This window comes from Macrobrachium rosenbergii, chromosome 40, assembly GCF_040412425.1.
Source record: "Macrobrachium rosenbergii isolate ZJJX-2024 chromosome 40, ASM4041242v1, whole genome shotgun sequence".
Classification (NCBI taxonomy): domain Eukaryota; kingdom Metazoa; phylum Arthropoda; class Malacostraca; order Decapoda; family Palaemonidae; genus Macrobrachium; species Macrobrachium rosenbergii.
Window position 1 is genome coordinate 24,562,666 of NC_089780.1, and position 20,728 is coordinate 24,583,393.

At 36.7% G+C, this 20,728-nt stretch overlaps 1 protein-coding gene across 1 annotated transcript; it reads left to right on the plus strand.

Moving 5' to 3' along the window:
• Positions 1-9,505: 9,505 nt before the first annotated feature.
• Positions 9,506-18,565, plus strand: slmo (PRELI domain containing slowmo). The gene is made up of 5 exons (XM_067083398.1): positions 9,506-9,682; positions 13,424-13,589; positions 14,363-14,449; positions 15,234-15,407; positions 16,328-18,565. The coding sequence occupies exons 1-5, from the start codon at positions 9,651-9,653 to the stop codon at positions 16,622-16,624; spliced, it is 756 nt and encodes a 251-aa protein (XP_066939499.1). The 5' UTR covers positions 9,506-9,650; the 3' UTR covers positions 16,625-18,565.
• Positions 18,566-20,728: the final 2,163 nt, after the last annotated feature.

Below are 20,728 nucleotides of genomic sequence, written 5' to 3' on the forward strand. Positions count from 1 at the left end.
AACTCAATTGAAAAGGGTAACGTGGATGGAAAAACCAGAGCGGGTTTCAACTACAAGATTAAAAATAATAATAAAAATAATAATTACCTCTTTTAATTAATAAAAATGGATTAATATTAAAGTACGTAAGTTTAAAGGCATTTTACATAAAGCGCTGTTGGTGATTCTGATGAAGGAAATTGCGTATTATATGCAGTTTGCTCACACATGGGACTAACAGCTAAACGCTGAGTAAACTTAAACGGTTAAGCGTAACCCAGTAAACAAGTAAACAAAACGAGTAAACAATACACTGAACTGACTTGCAAATACCCCAGATTGCGTCCGAAATCGACAAACAAACCTTGAGATTTTTCCTAAGAATGTAAAACAAAAGAAGAATGCGTCTGGTGGCTGGTCCATTAGTACTAGGTTAGCGTTCGCTGACGCCCGCGAGATTTTTGCTAAGAAAAAAATAACAATTAACAATAAATGAACAGTTAATTTTGCCAACGAATGTGTGTTAATGAGTAAAAATTATGTTAATGATAAAGTTATAATTATCAACGTAAAGCTGAAGCGGTTTAAAAAAAAAAAAAAAGCTCTGCCTGACAGATAAAAATAAACGGTTTTCTTATCACCGGAAACATCACACAATCTAAACCGCTCTTTTTAAACTCTCACGAGCTGCTCAAAGAGCAAGAGCCCGTGCTGGCATAATGCTCACTCATTCAATAACAACAACAACAATCCATAACTTATGTTTTGCACTGATAACATGGAAAAAAAAACGACATTGCTTCTAGAAAAGTCGAGGTCAAATCGATGTTTCAACAACTGACTCGCGCCGATGCAAACCGGTTTAGTGCGAAGTCATATTTTGTAACAATCATATATTGGGAGACAAACTATGAGAGAGAGAGAGAGAGAGAGAGAGAGAGAGAGAGAGAGAGAGAGAGAGAGATAATGTGCAGAGAATTATAATAACGAATAAGACAACAATAAAGTGTGATAAAATTAATGATTAGATTATTAACCATAAGGAATGGAGAGAGAGAGAGAGAGAGAGAGAGAGAGAGAGAGAGAGAGAGAGAGAGAGAGAGAGAGCAATAATATCAGAGAACTAAAATAAATAAGCATTAAAGCGTGATTATGATTATTAATCATAAGGATTGTCATCTTAAACTAGGCCTATGCCTTATGTAGCACTCCATTTTCCTGTATAGCTGTTTAAGAATTCAAGCTACTTAAGATAGCTTAAGTATGAGTTATTATATAAAATATGATGTTATCTTCACCCTTCACGGGAGTCCGGTAGTATATGATACAATTCTCAACCTCCCGCGGAGCGAAAGTGTGACTCAGAAACTCTTTCTCACCCACCGTGTGTTCAATTCCATCTTTGCTTGCCTGAATTATCGATTTATTTTCATTTATTTGTTCGGTATTTAAGCATCGTCAGTCCTGTGATTCATAAAATGTGTGTGTGTGTGTGTGTGTGTGAGAGAGAGAGAGAGAGAGAGAGAGAGAGAGAGAGAGAGAGAATATGACACAACATCTAGGGCTAGGTTTAGGAAGTAGCAATCAAATAATCTCTGTTTCTGATTGGTGCGACCTTTGAATCAAATTACGAGCCTCTCTCTCTCTCTCTCTCTCTCTCTCTCTCTCTCTCTCTCTCTCTCATTCCACGTGCCAAGCGCATTATTATCTCGTCTGCGTTGGCGATAAACCAGAATTCTCACAGCTTTTGTTTTCTTTCTCATATGCTTTCAAATATTTATAGCTTTGTGCCTGAATTAAGTAGGTTCTAAGTGCGTCGATCTTTTAAGTTACTGGACATATATACTGAGAGAGAGAGAGAGAGAGAGAGAGAGAGAGAGAGAGAGAGAGAGAGAGAGAGAGAGAGAGAGAGAATGTGTCACTGCCAAATGTCTGTGTTGCAGAGGTTTCACTCAGACGTCACAGAGTTATAAGTACTAAAGTCTTTTACGTAAGCATTTTTACTACATAATAATAAACAGAAAGCTGCTTACTTGTGTAATCACTTACAACTCATATGAAACTTATATTTGACTTATATAATATATAAGTCAAAAATAAGTTTTATATGAGTACATAAGTTATATTATAACTTATGTACTCATATGATTAAGGATAAATGCGTACATACGTAAAGATTAATAGATACATAAGTGAGTACACAGTGGTTACTTGAGTAATTAAGTAACGTTGCGTGAACTCTTAATGTAACGTCCGGAACGCTACGAGAGAGAGAGAGAGAGAGAGAGAGAGAGAGAGAGAGAGAGAGAGAGAGAGAGAGAGAGAGAGAGAGAGACTTAATCATTTATAAAAGCAGCCAAAAGTTATGGAAGACTAAAAAAATGAGATTATAAGTCTAGAGTGCGCATCTGAAACCAGATAAGGAACAGTGAATGCAATCTCTGCCTTAAGTAGAAACTTGGGCTTGGTCAACAGTTTAAGTGACCTTAAAAGGAGCGCGGTCACATGACCTTTCAATGAAAGCCCAGAATACCTAAATTATAGTTACTTAAGAGGGTCTGAGCTAAAGTACCTGATAAGTAGCACCCAAACCGGCTTTTAGACTCATGCCTAAGTTTTTGGGGGGGATTTTTAAGGATATCGTCTCCTTCTGGGTTTGGGAACAGGTTCCCCCAGGTTCCCCCAACCCCCCACCACTTAAATTATAGTTACTTAAGCGGGTCTGAGACCGGGTAAGTAGCATCCCAAACCGGCTCCTAGACTCATGGGCTAAGTTTTCCGGGGTTTGTGAGGATATTGTCTCCTTCTGGGGCGTCTGGGACTGGGAACAGGTCCCCCAAGGTTCCCCAAACCCCTCCCCCCCACCATGTTTCCGTTGCTGGGTGAGTGCAGGGGAACAATGATGGAACGCCCAGATACGCCAAGGAACCGCTTAAACCTGCTTTAGGGAGCCGGCGTTTCGTGGCGTCGCGTGATCGACCTTGTAAAAATGTGATGATTGATGATCGATAATTGGAAGCTGAGATGAACTGTACAATGATTAACCGTTAAAGATCAGTGATCAGTAATCAGGGTTCTTATTTAAGCAGTCATTTGTAATGATGGAGGATTAAGTAACAAAGCAAAAATAAAAGGAAGAAAGATGTTCTGACGTCACCGGCTCACGTGAACGCGAAGAGTTGCCGCTGAGTCTCGTCTATGACTCTCTCTATCTCTCTCTCTTTCCTTTACGGCTGACGTCATCGTTCCCTTTAAGATTCTTCTAATGAGAGAGAGAGAGAGAGAGAGAGAGAGAGAGAGAGAGAGAGAGAGAGAGAGAGAGAGAGAGAGAGAGAGAGCAAGTAAGCTTCGCCGAGTCGCCGACCGGCTCTATGTAGCGAAATGTTCACGAGATACCTGGTAACTAACCCGGCTTAGCTCTCCCCCCCCTCTTCCTCTCTCTCTCTCTCTCTCTCTCTCTCTCTCTCGTTCCCAGAATTTCCGGCTTCCAGACAATTCCCATTCCTAAACTGAGTCTATTATATACGGCTTCGCCAGTCTATATTAAGTAAAGGGGAAGTCAGCGCTCTCTCACCCTTTTCCTGGACCCCGGAGAGAGAGAGAGAGAGAGAGAGAGAGAGAGAGAGAGAGAGAGAGAGAGAGAGAGAGAGAGGCAATATTTCCTTTAAGAGAAACATATTATTACTCCACAAAGCTTAACATTGTTCTTACCATTAAACCTATAATGCAATGTAGACAGAGCTTCAATGCACTAGGCCTAGGCCGATGTTCTTTCGTGACCTCATGACCTAAATCCAGCCGAGGTCAGTGGTAATATATTCAAAAAGTCAATTTAAAGTCGAGGTTTTATTTCCTAAACCTAAATTTAGCCCTTTAAACAGAGGTCTAAGTAGCGTTCAAGGAACAGCAGTCAAGGAACAGTAAGTAGACTGTTCGCGAACTTCCCCTGTTGACCTCATTCGGTATCGAGCGTGAAAGTCTTTGCACACTTTTTACATTATTCTTTCTCCCCTTCTGCTTTCTTAATACTTATCTTTTTCTGCTTTAGCTTACTCATTTATGTAGTTACTTAAATGTTTCTTAGTTACTTATGTCTTTATTTATTTGTTACTTATTTATAAAGACATCTTCGCTTTACCTTTCTGGTGTGTTATGCATATATATATATATATATATATATATATATATATATATATATATATATATATATATATATATATGCATCTAGAAGAGAGAGAGAGAGAGAGAGAGAGAGAGAGAGAGAGAGAGAGAGAGAGAGAAAGAGAGCCACTGTCAGCAGTGTTAAAAGAGTAAATAGAATAAATCCTCTCTCTTTCTCTCTCTCGGTGCAACTGTCCTCACCAGGAAACCTAATAAGTGCAAATTAATTTTTATATTACGTTTTTCTTTTATTTACTGTCTCTTTTTATATATTTAATTTACTTTCTATTTACACTGATTGACTAAGTATATTCTGGCGCCACAAATTTCCGGGTCACTGACACAAAAACAATTAAATTCTTTGGATTTAGAAGCTTAGGCCGACTGGGTTTGAATGGTTCACATAGATAGGCCTACTTGCCAGTTGTAGAATCGGTTAAAAGTGATAGTTTTTATAAGAAAAATGAATAATTCTATGATAATTTGGAGAAAAAGGTCTTAAGTGATATAAAAGGAAATACTTTTTAAGTGGCCTTTGCAGTTTTTTTTTTTTGTACTTTACACTTTAAATGTTCATTGGTTGCATCTGAAACAGCACTAGGGCTAAAATGATATTGTATGTAACCACGAGTCATATTTACCCCTTAAATGTTCATTGGATACATCTAAAAGAGAAGCAGGCCTAAAATGATATCGTACTTTATCACAAATCATGAACATTATTTTACTTAAAGAACCTTGATACTATAAAACCAAGATTATTTGTACAGTACCATTATACACTATTAGGCCTATCCCTCCCTGATTGGTGAATGAAATGAAATTTCTGTAGGCTTAAAATAATATTGTACTTTATCTCAAGTCATAAGTATTATGTTACTTATAAAATATTAATAATATCGGACCGTGATTAGTTGTATAGTGCTACTTTACACTATTAGGCCTATCCCACACGAATTAGTGAATGAAATAATGAAATCCCTTATTCTGAGTTTGAATTTATCATTTTCTCAGACAAACGAATTATTTAAGTAAAGAAAAACAAACACAAAGCTTCCTTTGTGCTTTGAGGCAAACAAAATGAACTTACAACTTGTCAAGAAATAATTTTATTCTAAGTAACTGATTCTATCAAATATTAACTCAAGCACTCAAGCAATTTAAGTAAAGGAAGGATAAACAAAAGTACTCAAACAAATTAAGTAAAGAAAAGTTTAACAAGCGTCCTCAAGCTCTACAGACTTTTAAACAAACAAAGGAAGAGTTCGATGGAAAAAAAAAAAATAAAACCAAGCACTGATTTTATCAAATATCAAGTCAAACAATTTAGATGAATAAGTGGTAAACAAACGCCCTCCAAATCTAGAGAGAGACTTTCAGATCAACAAACAAAAAGCAAAAGCGTTAAATGGAACAAACAAAATCAAACAATGCGGAGGAACTGGCCTGGATTTAGCCAGGATCGATTAGTGGCTTCCTTTACACAGGCTAACGTCGATTACGGCGAAGGCTGGCCACAGTCAAGGTGGGTTACAGTTAGTCTAAAACTTATCGGAATTCAATAACGTAAAACGAGCATATAACGAAAAACTTAGCTACGCAATTCATACGTAATTCGTTAAGCGAATGCAAGTTGGTAATAAAGTAAAAACAAACCGGTATCTTTTTTGCACTTATGGTACTAACGGATCTGTAGGCCTATGCTACTAGAGTTTTGTAGACCTAGGGTACTAACTTATCTACAGATCTATGGCGCTAAAGTATCTGTAGATCATAGTATTAACATACCTGTAGATGTATGGTACTAACTTATCTATAGATCTACGGTACTGTTATAGAGTATCAGTAGATCTATGGTACGAACGTATCTTTAGACCTATGGTACTAGAGTATCTGTAGATATATGATACTGACGGATCTTTAGACCTGTGTCCTAATGTATCTGTAGACCTATGGTACTAACGTATCTGTAGACCTGTGGTACGACAAAAACCAAATAAAAGGTCCGTTTCCCATAAAAAGCAAAAAGAAGAATAGCGAATTAGATTGTCAAACTTTTCGAATTCGTATTTGTAATTAAGTACATTTAAAGAAATTTCTGACCTTTTATGGACGGGATTGTGCTCCAGTTTGGCAAATAATAATAAAAAAAAAAAAGAAAAGGAGGGAGAAATGAATTTCAAATTAAGGACAGAATTGCAAACTTCGACAGAATACAGAGATACAAAACTTTGAAAGCAATGCACTGAGCTGTATCCCACAATAGCGCTATAGGCCTATGCAAGCGTAAATCCTGCTGGTTAAACGCCATTATTCATTTGCATTTACAGGATAAGGAAATACTTCTTCTTTCTTCATGGGGTGCTACATTCAGAGAGAGAGAGAGAGAGAGAGAGAGAGAGAGAGAGAGAGTAACAAACGGACAGATAAATAAGCAGACAGACTCTGAATATAAAGAGATGTAGACGGAACACACACACACACATACACACACACACACACACACAGAGAGAGAGAGAGAGAGAGAGAGAGAGAGAGAGAGTAACAAACGGACAGATAAATAAGCAGACAGACTCTGAATATAAAGAGATGTAGACGGAACACACACACACACATACACACACACACACACACACAGAGAGAGAGAGAGAGAGAGAGAGAGAGAGTAATAAACGGACAGATAAATAAGCAGACAGACTCTGAATATAAAGAGATGTAGATGTAACACACACACACATACAGAGAGAGAGAGAGAGAGAGAGAGAGAGAGAGAGAGAGAGAGAGAGAGAGAGACTTACGGATAGATAAATAAGCAAGAAGCCGAGCGTAAAGGGACATAAACGGACAAACACTGGACACACACACACGCAGAGCAGACACGTGCCCTTCAACATTTCTGCTAGGAGAGATGCGTGTATCTGCCGTGCAGACATCGTGCCGCCACGACTCCTAGATTCTTGTCGACGCGCTCTTGTTTTTCTTTTTTTAGTCGTATGTGTGCATTTCTCGTCTTACACCTTGTGGATAGTCTTTCTATAAATCTTACAGACACAAAACATACACACACGAGTCTTAGCACGCATACACACACATACACTACATTCTGCAACGGTTCATCATTAATTAATTATATTTTTGTTATGTTAATAATCTAGCTGGAACCAGATACGTAATGTGTAATTAAATGTAGCTCATAAATACGTATACAGGTTATATTTAACACTAACAACAATTACATTTGCTATATTCAACACCAGAAACAGTTGCTGTATTCAACACCATAAACAATTGCTATTTGCTATATTTAACACCAGAAACAATTGCTTCATGCTGCATTTAACACAACTACTATTGCTATTTGCTATATATAACACTACCAACTATTGCTGTTTATTAGCTTATCTAAAAACGATAGCAATATTTTCAACAATATTACTAAACAATTGCTAAATTTTTGTAGGCCTATCTAGCTATCAATCGCCTGTAATGATTTATTATTAGTTCTTTTGCCAGCCCTACTTTTAATTCTATGTCTACCGAAGGATATCAAGAGGTCTATGCTACAAAAAAAAAAAAATAGCTTTAAACTAATAAATAAGTAATTCATAAGTTTCTTATACAGAACATATCAATAAAGTTGTCGATTAAACCAGGGTCCACATAGGGGTAGGCCTATAAGGACCCAGGCCTAACCACTGAAGTCATGCGCAGCGCAATAGTTGCTTTGAGAGAGAGAGAGAGAGAGAGAGAGAGAGAGAGAGAGAGAGAGAGAGAGAGAGAGAGAGAGAGAGAGAGCATGAAATCTCGAATCTCAAATGTCGCAGTCACTCAGCTGAACGCGGAAGTAATTGTCGTAGCATTACTTTTACGCATTGCAGAAAGAGAGACGAAGAAGAAGAAGAAGAAGAAGAAGAAGAAGAAGAGAGAGAGAGAGAGAGAGAGAGAGAGAGAGAGAGAGAGAGAGAGAGAGAGAGAGAGAGAGAGAATACTTCCAATTCAGTTAATTTTGTAAAAAAAAAAATATGTAACTGAATTCACTGTACGTAAGTAGTAGTTCAGGATCGCTATGTCATGCTTCTCACTCATTATGAGGTTCACGTTGCTGTTATGTGATGTTTCTCATGTAATGTGACAAAATTGTTTTAATGTGATGAGTCTCATGTAATGTGAAGTAAACAATTGTTTTTTCATGATGTTCCTAATGTACTTGAGGCTCATAGCGTTTATAATTTAATTAGAAGCTCAAGATAAAGCTGTAGTTTAATTCCTATGAAAGAGGGTGTCACAAAAAAAGCGGAAGTCGCCGCGATGTTCATGCTTTGGGAAGCAATTTGAGGAGGGAAAGGTTGATATAAAACCCAGTAAATTTATAACAAGCAGAGCGTTGAATCCCGTTACGCATGTTGCACATTTCACTTCTTTGCAAGCATTCGAATGAGAACAGATATTCGTGATATTTATTATAAGGTCGAGTAAGTATGCCTGAGAGTAGGCTCTATCATAGGCCTATGTGACATTACGAAGCTATCCACTAGGAACATAATTCTAATCGGAATTGATTCGCTCTATGAGGAATAGATGGGAGAATTGAACTTATACGACCCAGAAAAACAAACAATAAAACAAACAAAGGCCATTTTCGACCTCACCATCTTTATTTTTTCCCTCGCGTGGGAGTCGAGCGTAGGCGTTTGGAAAGAAATGTGAATTTATTAAAATAAATAATTTCCTGATTCCCTAACGTCTTTTTAATTAAAATTAAAGACTTACAATGACAGAAATTAATAAATAGATTAAAATATTGTATAATATTCACTAAATTTAACGAGGTTTAACGTATAGATGATATTATAGGCACCAAAGGTATGCCATGGTGAATGAAATCTACTCTTTAATGTTGGCGGGTGCCATCCACACATTCACACCCAGTGACGTCAATATGACGTAGATGATAAAACATGCCAGTTTGTCAAATATTAAAACGATTTTTTTATTTTAATTTAGGTCGTATTTAAATATAATTATATATATTTTATAAAAATATATATATATTAATTATGAGTACGATAAAATTGGGTATTTATAAATATAAGGACGAAATAAATCGTAGACAAATATGTAATTCGCAAAAACTAAATTGAAGCAGGTGCCAAGGATGTGTAATATTCATGTGAGTTGTACTCGTAAGCCCGGTTATATTTGAATGTAAATATATATAAATCAATTATAATTATATATCTATTAATTATGAATAGGTTAATATGGAATACTTAGGCCTTAATTCCCAAAATTATTTAAAAATTTAATGAGTAACTCGCAACATAGCCATTGCGTAAAGCTTCCCAAACGGAGGCTGTTCGTAGGTCGGCCTCCCAACCTCCTTCCTTTCAGTCAGCTAAAGGCAGCAAGAACGGAAGGCCTCACTGATTGCTGTTGAGCTCGGTGTCGAATTTGAAAAAAAAACCCTCCCAAAGGTCGATATCAAAATTAACTACATTTAATCTACCATCATGAAGATCTGGACGTCCGAACATGTATTCAGGTGAGTCGAAAGTGAATAAAGAAGAGGAGAAATGAACGAAAAGGAAGAATTCAAGTCATGTGGTTGGTGGTCGATGATGACGAAATCCGCCCTTCGGAATAATATTCGTCTCGACTTCCGAGGTCGAGTTGATTTTTTTATATATTTTATAAAATTCCGGGAACGTCGTGTCGAATGATTAATGTGATGGTGATCTGTGGTGTCATATTAAAACCCAAAATAGTGTCAAGTTGGTTAAGAAGAAAATCACGAAATAGTGAGTGTCGTCTGTCATGATGGAATGATAGAAAATGGGAATATTTTTTAATTTTTAGATAATACTCTTCTCCCCTTCCTCCTACTCACATTTTGTAAATAATGGTAATAAATACACTTTTGTAGAGTATATTTTATGTTAATTTATGGAAACTTTTTGTAATTTAAGCTATAATCACTGAATATCAAAGTCTCCCATGTACATTAGGCTACGTAACATTTCTTATTGAATAACCCTGTAACCTTTATGTCCTAATGTCATTTAATGTATAAAAATAATAATCGTACGTTTTCCGAGGCTGTTTTATAGTTAGGAATTTATGTGTTTTATAATAATTTATGGAGATCATTTATATTTCAGCCATAACTCAACTAAATCTGCCAATAGCTCTTCCATACACATTACGTAATAATTTTAACGAACAAACTCCATAATATTAACCTCCAAGTGTCATTTGATGTATAAGAGTAATAACTACACATTTTTAGAGCAGATTTTATATTATTTTAGGGACATCTGCTGTTGCTATGCTAAAAAAAAACCGGGATATTTCTCTCTCCCTCCCCCTCCCCCTCTCAGCTTCCCAAGGTTACCGGCTTCGGTAGTGGATTGCCTTACCCTTTAATGTGACTGTTGGACCAATTTCACCTTTATAGTTCAAGGGCCATGATCTTATAGGCCTAGGCAGAGGGAATAAGGCCTCAGTAGGGCATAGGTTAGGTATTCTCTATCCTGACTTGGTGGTAGGCTCAGTAGTTATTTGCGTAACTTTTTTATTTTTTATTTGTGTAATTTTTTATTAATTTTTTAATCATTAAAGGCCTAGTCTAGGTTTTTGTAGGTTGGCTGAGGAAGGCATATGTAGGGCACAGGCCAAGCCTTCTCTTGGCATTTTTTTTTCATTTTAATGGTCCTCTTTTATTAAATTTTTTAATGGTTAGAATGTATGTTTATTTGACTATTACTTCCTAAGATGTAGGGCAACGTACATCTGAATGTAGACCAGTTGAGAAGTTAGTTAGGTTAGGTTTTGCCTATGTAAAAGAATTTATTTCATCCGGAGGTGAATTTTTATATGTTAATATCAAGGTAAAAGTTCTCCCTTAGAGTAACTTTAGCATAGGTCTTCTAAGTAATAAATGTAGGCTAGCCTGTGTATCCTGCTGTTAAGCAGCACAGAAGTAAGTTAATGAGCTATAAAGTAAAGTATTCTGCCCGAAGTGTATATTATTAGTATATTATGGTTACACTGATATGTGTGTTTCAGGCACATTGCCACTAGTGATAGGATTTTTTTTATGTAGAAAGCCTGCAACACAGGATTGTAAGTTAAGGCAGAATGTAATTATTGGTTGTCTCCCATCTTTCAAGTTATGTGTGACCAAATTGACTGGAGATCAACTGTTATGCAGTTTTTAACCTTGCATTGTCCCATTTTTCTTCCAAGATTTGTACCCTTTCAGTAAATGTACATCTATCAATGTTTTTATTGGATAATTACCCTTTCCTACATCAATACAGCACTATTAATTTCTTGTTTCTAAAGATTTACAACAATTAAGGTTAGCGGCACAATGCCCTGTCCTATTATACAAATCAAATACTTATTTTTTGTTCTGTGTGCAGTGTTGAACGTTTGAGTTATCATCTCGAATCTTGCGTTTATTTTTTCATTATCAAGAATTTCTTGAAAGAATTTTGATTGAGTTTTCGTAGTTCATGAAAAGCTGGAGAAATTTTTCATTGATTTTTCATCTGAACTTTAGCACTGACTTTTGTGCATCTGACAGACTGTACAGTATCCTAGTAGCATCTCACAGTTACCTGTGCTTATTTCTCTATTAGTATTATTTACTTTTACTCATCTTGTTTGTATATGTAGCGGTTTCATGTTTCAAATTTATATGTTGACTTAAACTGTTTCAGTAATCAGTTACTGGGTATACCGTATGAAAATGATTATTATTTAAAATATGATATTATGAACTAAATATAACTCAGTGGCTGTTATAGAAAGTGGCTATACAGTATTTCTGTTTTGTTACATAAGTTCCTCTTTTCCTAAAAATTAATAACTTGAAAATTGTATTGCACAAATTGCTGAGATAGAATATGAATAGGAGGGTTTTTATTTTATCTTTAAGTTTTAAATCAGGGTAATTACATTTCTGACACTTCTGTGAGTTTTGCTTATTTATGTTGTACATGTTCTTGAAAGTATGTTGCAAAATATCTTGAATTAAGATGGTTTTATAGGTTCTGAACTCATCTTCTGTACTTCATAGAAGCCTGTTTATGTGGAAAATTAATAGTGAAAAGGACACATTAAAATTTGGCATATTTGTAATATATGTACAGTATATATTATAGTTTGTGTATCTTTTAGTTTTGTATACATTAGTGTGTGTTTTAGATTGAAACTGGAGAATGTTAATTTGGGGAATAGTATTTTATTCCATGAATAGGCTAGGCCTACTGTATGTGTGGTATTTTAGAACTGTGATTGACAAATTGCTCAAAGTAAGAATTTGGCCTCTGATAGGTTTCACAGTAATTAAAAGAATTTGGCATAAATTTCATTTCCTGTGGGAAATCCCAACTTATATGCTGCTTTATCTTGTAAGCACTCAGTTTGGCATTGTAGTTGAAATCACATAAGTTAAATACTTTTGAAATCGTGGATTCTTTCATTGTAATCACAATATATATTTAGTCTCAAATATGGTATTGCTTTATCATGTACAGTAAGCATTCAGTTTAGCACTGCAGTTTAAAACCCATACCTAAAATACATTTAAATCATGGATAAATTAGTATGTATTGTGAGCATTCTTTCTTTGTTCCAAGTGTTGGTAGCCAAGAGGGTAGCTATTTTTGGTCATCTTAATGTGTGGTTTGGCTGACAGCTGGCTCGTTCAAAGCATTTTCTTCATTGCCGTCAGATTGCGCCAGGAATATTTAATGATTACGTTGTCAAAGATCTGTTTATTTTAATCTAGATACATCCTTATTTTATTTTAGTCTTGTGTAATTTGCAATGCACACACTTTAGTTTTTGCCCTTATCTTGACGTAAATGTTTTTGGAAACTCATGTTAATGGTGTTCTGTGTCCACCTTCAATAACATAACTTTCTTTACCCTGAAGGGGGGTTAGGGCTGTCAGTCCCAAAAGTAATGTACTGTAGATACTGCTGAAGTTTCTTTGCAGTGTCCCTTTGGCCTCTAGCTCAACCCCTTACATTCCTTTTTACTGTACTTCTGTTCGTATTCTCTTTCTTCCATCTTTCTTTCCACCCTCCCCTAACAATTGCTTCATAGTGCGCTGTGAGGTTTTCCTCGTGTTACACCTTTCAAGCCTTTTTACAGTCAGTTTCCCTTTCAGCACTGAATGACCTCAGCATAGTCCCAGTTTTTGCTTGGCCTTTGGCCTAAATTTTGTAATTCCTTTCCATTCCATGACTTCTTTTCTCTTTCATACCTACAGCCACCCATGGGAAACAGTAACCCAAGCAGTTTGGAGAAAATACCCCAACCCACACAACCCAGCCGTCGTCGGCACAGACGTCATAGAGCGACATGTGGAAAACGGAGTCCTGCACACACACAGACTCATCAGTTCTCGGTGGGGCCTGCCGTCATGGGCACAGACGGTAAGTTTGCGCGCTCTTATAGGCAATTTTTTTTCTCTGGGTTGGACTTCTTTATTGTGATGAAGGGTTTTCATAAAAATATATCTGATGAATTTATTAAAAAATGGAATGGTTGGTCATAGGATAGTATTTTCTACTGTACTGTACAAGAATCTTGTTGACCTGTTGTCTTTTATTTAACGGTATGTTAGTTAGTTATAAATCTTTGTTTTGCAACACAGTAGAAGAGTCACGTTGTGCAATGCACATCACAATACTTGCTTTCACAGATTTTGGTTAAATATTGAAGTTCTTATAAGTATTTTTTGTGTACAGTACTTAGGGTAAATCTTAAGGGACTGTCATTGGTTTTCATCAGTGCTATAACTTCAGAATAAGATAAACAGTACAGTAGTAGGATGATAGTGGCAAGGCATAAAATTGAACCAAGGTACTTCTATTTATGAAGTTTTATTTTTACACTAATTTCTGCCAAGTGTCATACATTCTGTAATATTACCATCCTAGGTTTATGTCGTAATTAAAGGATTCTTAATTATTGTTTTATGCAGAACTGCAGTTTTTTCAATTTTTTATGAATTTTACGGAGATTTTCATGAATCTGAATATATACAGTATATATTTCCCATTTACAGTATTCTAGTGCTGTAGTAATTGAAGTCATCTTTTTTAAGGCCTTGAATTCTTTATGCCTGAGTAAACCTTTGCACTAAGTTCCTTACCCTAATAGCATTTGTAGTCTGATTTTTTCTCATTGCCGAATCTCTTTACAGATCCTTGGTGCTGACCGTATTTGCTATGGTTATGAACATTCAGAGGTGAATCCAGCCGAGAAGACAATGACTATGAGGACCAGAAATGTAAGAACTGTGTCCATTAATTTTTTTTTGAGGCTATAGAAGAATCTCCCTTCAGCCCTTGTCTGCATCCCCTTTCATTCCTTTGACTGTACCTCTTGCTTTCCACTCAATCCTAACAATTGTTTCATAGCGTAACTGCGAGGTTTTCCTCCTGGTACACCTATCAAACCCTTTTACTCTCAATTTCCCTTTCAGGGCTGACTGACCTCATAGGTCTTGGCGTGTGGCTTATATTTTATATTCCATTTCCATTACCTCAAGTTGTGCCTACTGTGTGCACAGCGTTAGGTGCACTGACTGCACTACAGTCAACCCCCCGTATTTGCATTCTCATGATTCGCGGACTCACACATTTGTGGTTTCTCTGTGGAACATATCTAGCCATTATTCGTGGAAAATTCGCCCATTCACGGTATTTTTCACTGAGAAATATTCACTAATTACTGTATTTTCATATAATTTTCATGAATAAATGCACTTTTGTGATGAAACTATTAAAATACTCAGGTATATGCATTTTTACAGGGTTTTTCTGTGTTTAAACTATCAAAATGGGCAGTTCTAAGTGTTTTTATTCGTGGATTTTAGCTATTCACGGGGGGTGTGATATGCATCCCCGCGAATACGGGGGTTCACTGTACTTCCCTATAAGGGATATTGGTATTAATTAATGCTTTATATGAAGTTCTATACCTCCCAGATGATGGATATATTGAAGAGATAATTTTATAAATTTTCATTCAGCAAAACTGTACAGTATACTGAATGATTTTCATCCTTCCAGGTAACATTCTCCAACACAGTTAGCTTGGACGAACGATTAACATACTCACCTGATCCTTCCGATAGTGAGAAGACTATCCTCCGGCAGGAAACAATTGTGACTGTCATGGGTGTCCCGTTAAACTCGTACATGGAGAACTATCTCCTGAATAGTATTACTAAAAATTCTTTTAAGGTAAGGACAGTTTCTTGACGTCTCATAGAGGTTGTAATGTAGCATAGGTTAATTTTGAAATTGTTTTTGTAATTTATTACTGACAGAAAGATTGTGCTGTAAGCTCAGTTTTAAAGTTGTACTTTTGTGGCTATTGTTGCCTACTGATTCTATTCTTAGACTTGCCTTTATACAGGAACTGTAGTAAATACTTTATAGACTAAGTGTGAGTACAGTATGTTTTGTACTTTCGTGAAAACAGCTGAAGTTTGTAAACATGCAGAGGGAAAGCAAGCAGAACAGTCATTCACAAACCTCAAGAATTTCATGATGTTCATGATGCCTTCTGTCAAAGAAATTTCTGAAGATGTGTCAATAAATTAGTTATTGTCTTTATTAATTTAGAGGTACACTGAATCTGGACTGGATGTCTGAATCCCTCGTTTTAAATAGGATAGAAGTCATCCATGTAGCTGCAAGTAGCGCTGGGTGCTCGGTTTCATTATGTTCATTATTATAGGTTTTGTCAAGTGTTTGTTTGACAATAGTTGGGTAAACAGATCAGTTGGTCCCAAGAGTATATTTCTCACCTAGAATCTGTTAACCCAACTTGATGGACCTCATATCAGCAGACTTCTGCACTTATCTGCTACCATATTATGATTATTTTTTTCTATGCTACCATTTGAGATGATACATTTTTAGATATGTCTCTTAAATTGCATGTTTAGTTTAAAGTACAGGTTAGTTGGGGTTAGAAGCTTTGTGGAATTGGTGATAGTTCAAAGGGTCTTTGTTATTTAATGGACTTTGTTACATAGCAGAAAGGCCAGACCCACAAACTTTGTTAAGTTGAGGTCGTATAATCAAACCTTTTTGAGGGAATTTAAGTAAGAATGATTTAAAGTCCAACTCTCATCTTTTGTCTTTTGCATCCACAGGGCCGTGATGCTATGGAGTTCGTCATAAGTAAGATAAACAGGGAAGTGGAGGAGATCATGTCTACTTACAAACGTAGTACAACAGAATTACTCTCGCACACAAAAAAATCTTTCGATGAGATCACCGAGAGTGCGAGGAGGTCGGTCGACGACATTTCCCTCGTTGCAAAGAAGTCCGTGGATGGGTTCTCGGGCGTAGCGAAGAAATCGATTGATGACATTTCGTGCGCTGCCAAGAAGGGCATTGACGAGATTCAGAATTTTGCGAAGCCCAATGAACCTATGCCGAGGATATGATATCAGCAGATATTTAGGATGTATTTTAATTGTCTGTCTCCCAGTTCTTGTGGGAAGGAATACAGGATCAAGGAAAAGGAGGACGATAATGCGAGTGACAACATTAACGTCTGAAAGACGTTGGAAAAGAGGTTTAGTGAGATATTTCCGTCTGTGGCTAGATGTATATTTTTGTAAATGCCACATTGTGCTGCATTCTGAAGACTTGAAACAAATATTTTCAAAGTGATGCCATTATGTCTTCAGGTTTTCTTTTGTGGCTTATACTAGCTTCTAAAACTATGGATTTCTTTGGATCATGGGAGTAAGTTTGGCTTGTAAAAGTGATCAACAAGGTATGATATATTTTCTGTGATATGAGAAGCCATAGTTAAGCCATACAGATTTTCCTGAAGTCTTTAGGTTGGTGGGTGTTCCTCCACATTTGACACTGGCAGCAAAAAAGTGCCTCTTTCCCTTTGGTTAGGGGAGGAGATTCATAGGGCATTTCACCTCGAAGGGAGGCATTAAACAGCTGTTGTTTACCCTGTTCCAGAGGTCAGTATTGGTTATATATACAATAGGAGGCTTCTTTCCAGATTTACCATCTTTAAAGTAGAACACGAGTGTAGTTGCCTGCTATTGCCGATTCACAGTTGCTCATGGCCGTCCCTAGAGTAGGAAGTCTCTTTCGTCTTGCATCTGGGACAGGTGCTTTGTAGGACGTTAATTTAATTTTTTTTTGTCGAGGGTTGAGAGTCTTGCTCTGGAGCAGAGGGCTCTTTCATACTCAGGGTTAACCCACTTAACAGAAGAGGTTGGAACTGAGGTAGGGTGCATGGTATCCAATTTGACAAGAGTGTCGCTTGCTGAACGTTGCAAGTCTCCGTTTGTATCTTTACACATTTGTGTATTGCCAAGAAAGTCGTTAAACGTGCCAAAGATGGGAAGGTCAGTTTTGGAGTACGTTGAAGGTTTCCAGATTTGTTAAGTTTTTGATCTGTAGCCAGTGTTTTCTCACAGTCAAAATGCCTGAAGGCCAGTCAGAACACCTAGAGGGCCACATTTATGTTGGAACTTCAAACTAACTGGATATCTCTTGGTTTGGGGTTCAGTTTTAGACAAGAACCTCATGTAGTTTCATGAGTTCAGAAATGAAATTGAATTTGGTGTATTAGTTAGTATTATCCTTTCAAGTAGCAACTGATGATTTGCTAGTTTCTATTTAGTTGAAGAGGAGTTTAGTGTGGTAACTGTACTTGGAAGTAAAACGGGAAGGTGTCAGCTTGGTTGTAGTGGAGTTGAAAGCACTGGTGTTTGGTTGCATCAAAGTCTGTGAAATGGATACTTCAGTATTTTGCAGATATCTTGGAATCAGCTCCTTGCATTCCCAACTCGTCTACCTATGAATTGTCAGTGCACATTTATGTACCTGTTTACTTTTTACAGTGAGAAAAGGAAGTTCTGAAGAGCTGCGGGATCTGTTGCAATAATGAAAGAAAAGAAGGCTGTAATTTTTGTAGGCAATTCTCAAGCTTCACTGTAGAGTTGAGGGGACATGTGAACATAAAAGTTGGGATAAGTATGTTAGATTTGATATGTTTCCATTTTGCAAGTTTTAATTTTTCACTGATGACAAATAACTAGTATTTCCATGAGACCAAAGGTGCTTATAAATTATTTTATGTTTTAAGTAGCAACATCAGAGAATTTTGTCATGATTTCCTGTACTCTACTGTACATACCTCAGCATCTTTCCAACAGTGGTAGATTTGTTTCGATAGCATAGAACCAAGTTTTTTTTTTCTCCCCCCGGTAATCTCTTGGCTGCTCAAGATTGTCAAGCATTTTTCCACCATCGTATGATATCTTGATTCGTTTGACATAGCTTTCATAGAGTATTTATTTTATTTAATAAAATGTTATTTCTCATGACCTAAAATAAAAAAAGACAATCTGAAATTTAGTCATTTTATTTTTCATCCTTATTTGCTTTAGAGACGGTTTTTCTTGCCGCATTATTTCAGAATGACTTGCGGTTTCACACGTGCTTGTGTGAGTGCTAAGCTTCATGGTAACTCAACCTAAGTCAGCTGTGTAAAGGTAGAAGCAATATGTTACCAAATATGACAACTGAAATTGTTGATATAGTAGATTTTGATTAGCTGATTCAAATTGCACAGGGAAGTTATATTACTCTTTATGAGTCAATTGCTACTTGTTTCTCTGTTTCCCTGCTGGGTAAATCGACTGAATTTATATTCCATTGTACTGTGTACAGATGGTGTTTCAGCACTTAGTACATGGCTAAAAATGCACATGGGTTCAGTTAGATGATGGTACAAAAATAAAAATGCACATGGGTTCAGTTAGATGATGCTACAAAAATATTGACTTGAGAAGGAGAAATAACAATAGGAATAAGTTTTTACTTTACAATTTGTTTATACTGTAGTTTAATGTTTTGATGATACTTTCATGCTACTTGTTGGGGTAGAGAGTGTAGATACATTTCTACATCATACGGACTGACCCAAGATGTATACCAGCTGGCTCCTATGGGGGAGATAGTACAATCAACGCACTTTATGTGGTGCACTGTAGGCACTATTAAAGGTTTGCAGAGTCCCTTCAACCCTTAGTTTTGCCCACTTTCTATTTTTTACTTTACCTCCACTCCCACTTCCTGTCTTCCATCTTGCTGTCCAACCACTCCAACTTCCACTTTTCACCCTTAGCACTGAATGGCTGAAAGTGTCCCAGTGCTTGGCTTTCCAGCCAAATTTTCATAAATTGGTTATACTAGCTGGCAGAAGAGGGGGTTGAGGATGATTCAAATTCTTCAGCTTCCGAGTAGGAGAGACTAATCCCTTCTCCCAAGAATGGATCACTGGACTTGTTTTTTGTATTTTTCCCTTGTAGACAAAAGTTTCCTTCTCTCACCAAATGAGCTTTGAGAAGAAAGTCTTTTTGGTTCAGTGACAATATAAAGAGTGGATGAGTAGCCTCAAACACTGAATGGGACAAGAAGACACCATCTTTCGTGACCAGGAGTGTCTGACTTGAGACACAACTACCCAGAACTCAAGATGGAGACTACAGTCAAGATTCATACCACAACCAAGATTGTTATTAAAGAAACAAGTCATCAATGTACCAGGAATGCCAGCTGTGAGCACAGAGATTCTGAGACAGTAATCACAGCAGATATCAGACCTTTGGTCAGAAAAGTGATGAGATTTGAAGTAGATAATGGTTATGGATATTACAGCACAAAGAGATTTCTTACAAAAACACCACTGCATGAGGCAGCATATGGAAAGGGAGTGATGGCTCAACTGAAATCAGATGGAATTTTTGCATTTTCTAGATGTACATTTAAAACTTTTTATCTTGCTCCATATAGTTACAGGAAAATAAACACAGATTTAGGTGGACTCTGGTGTTGTCAATGTTACTGACAACTTGTGTGTTGAAGCTCTCAGAGAAATAATCCTACACCTTGCTGAGGGGGTTACAAAGATGAGCCAGGCACGCTGGAATGGTTGAAGAATGTTCCAGGTTGTAGAGAAGTTCAAACTGGATCCACAAACTTAATATTTGCCACCAAGGTCCCAACCTTGGATACTTTGAGCTCTCACATGATTACAGTATTCATTTCTTATTGCATTTGGAGAATCTTGTGAACAGTTCATGCTGAGAAGAAGAATTATGGAAAATGTAGAGTATATTTTGGCATCAATCAAATCACTAGTAATTTTAAATTATAGTACCTTGTTATGCTAAAGAATAACAGTTTATGGAGAAGGCTGCCCATAGGAAAATTCCCATACCTTACCAATAAGCTTCCTCAATAACTGTAATAAGTTTGGTAAAGTAACAGAGGGAATGGGGGCAAAGAGCTTACAAAACTGCTCAAATCTACAAAACATGAAACCACTTTCAACCGTTTTTAAACAGTCACAAGAAATGCAAATTACTGCTTCACAAATACAGAACTAGTAAGTTTGCATTACCCAAAAGTCTGTACATATCTGTTCCCAATGGAGCCAGAAGTTCTGGAGACAAGCCCCTGAGATAATGACAAGCTTGTGAACTAGAAAAAGATTTCTGGCCAGACCTTCT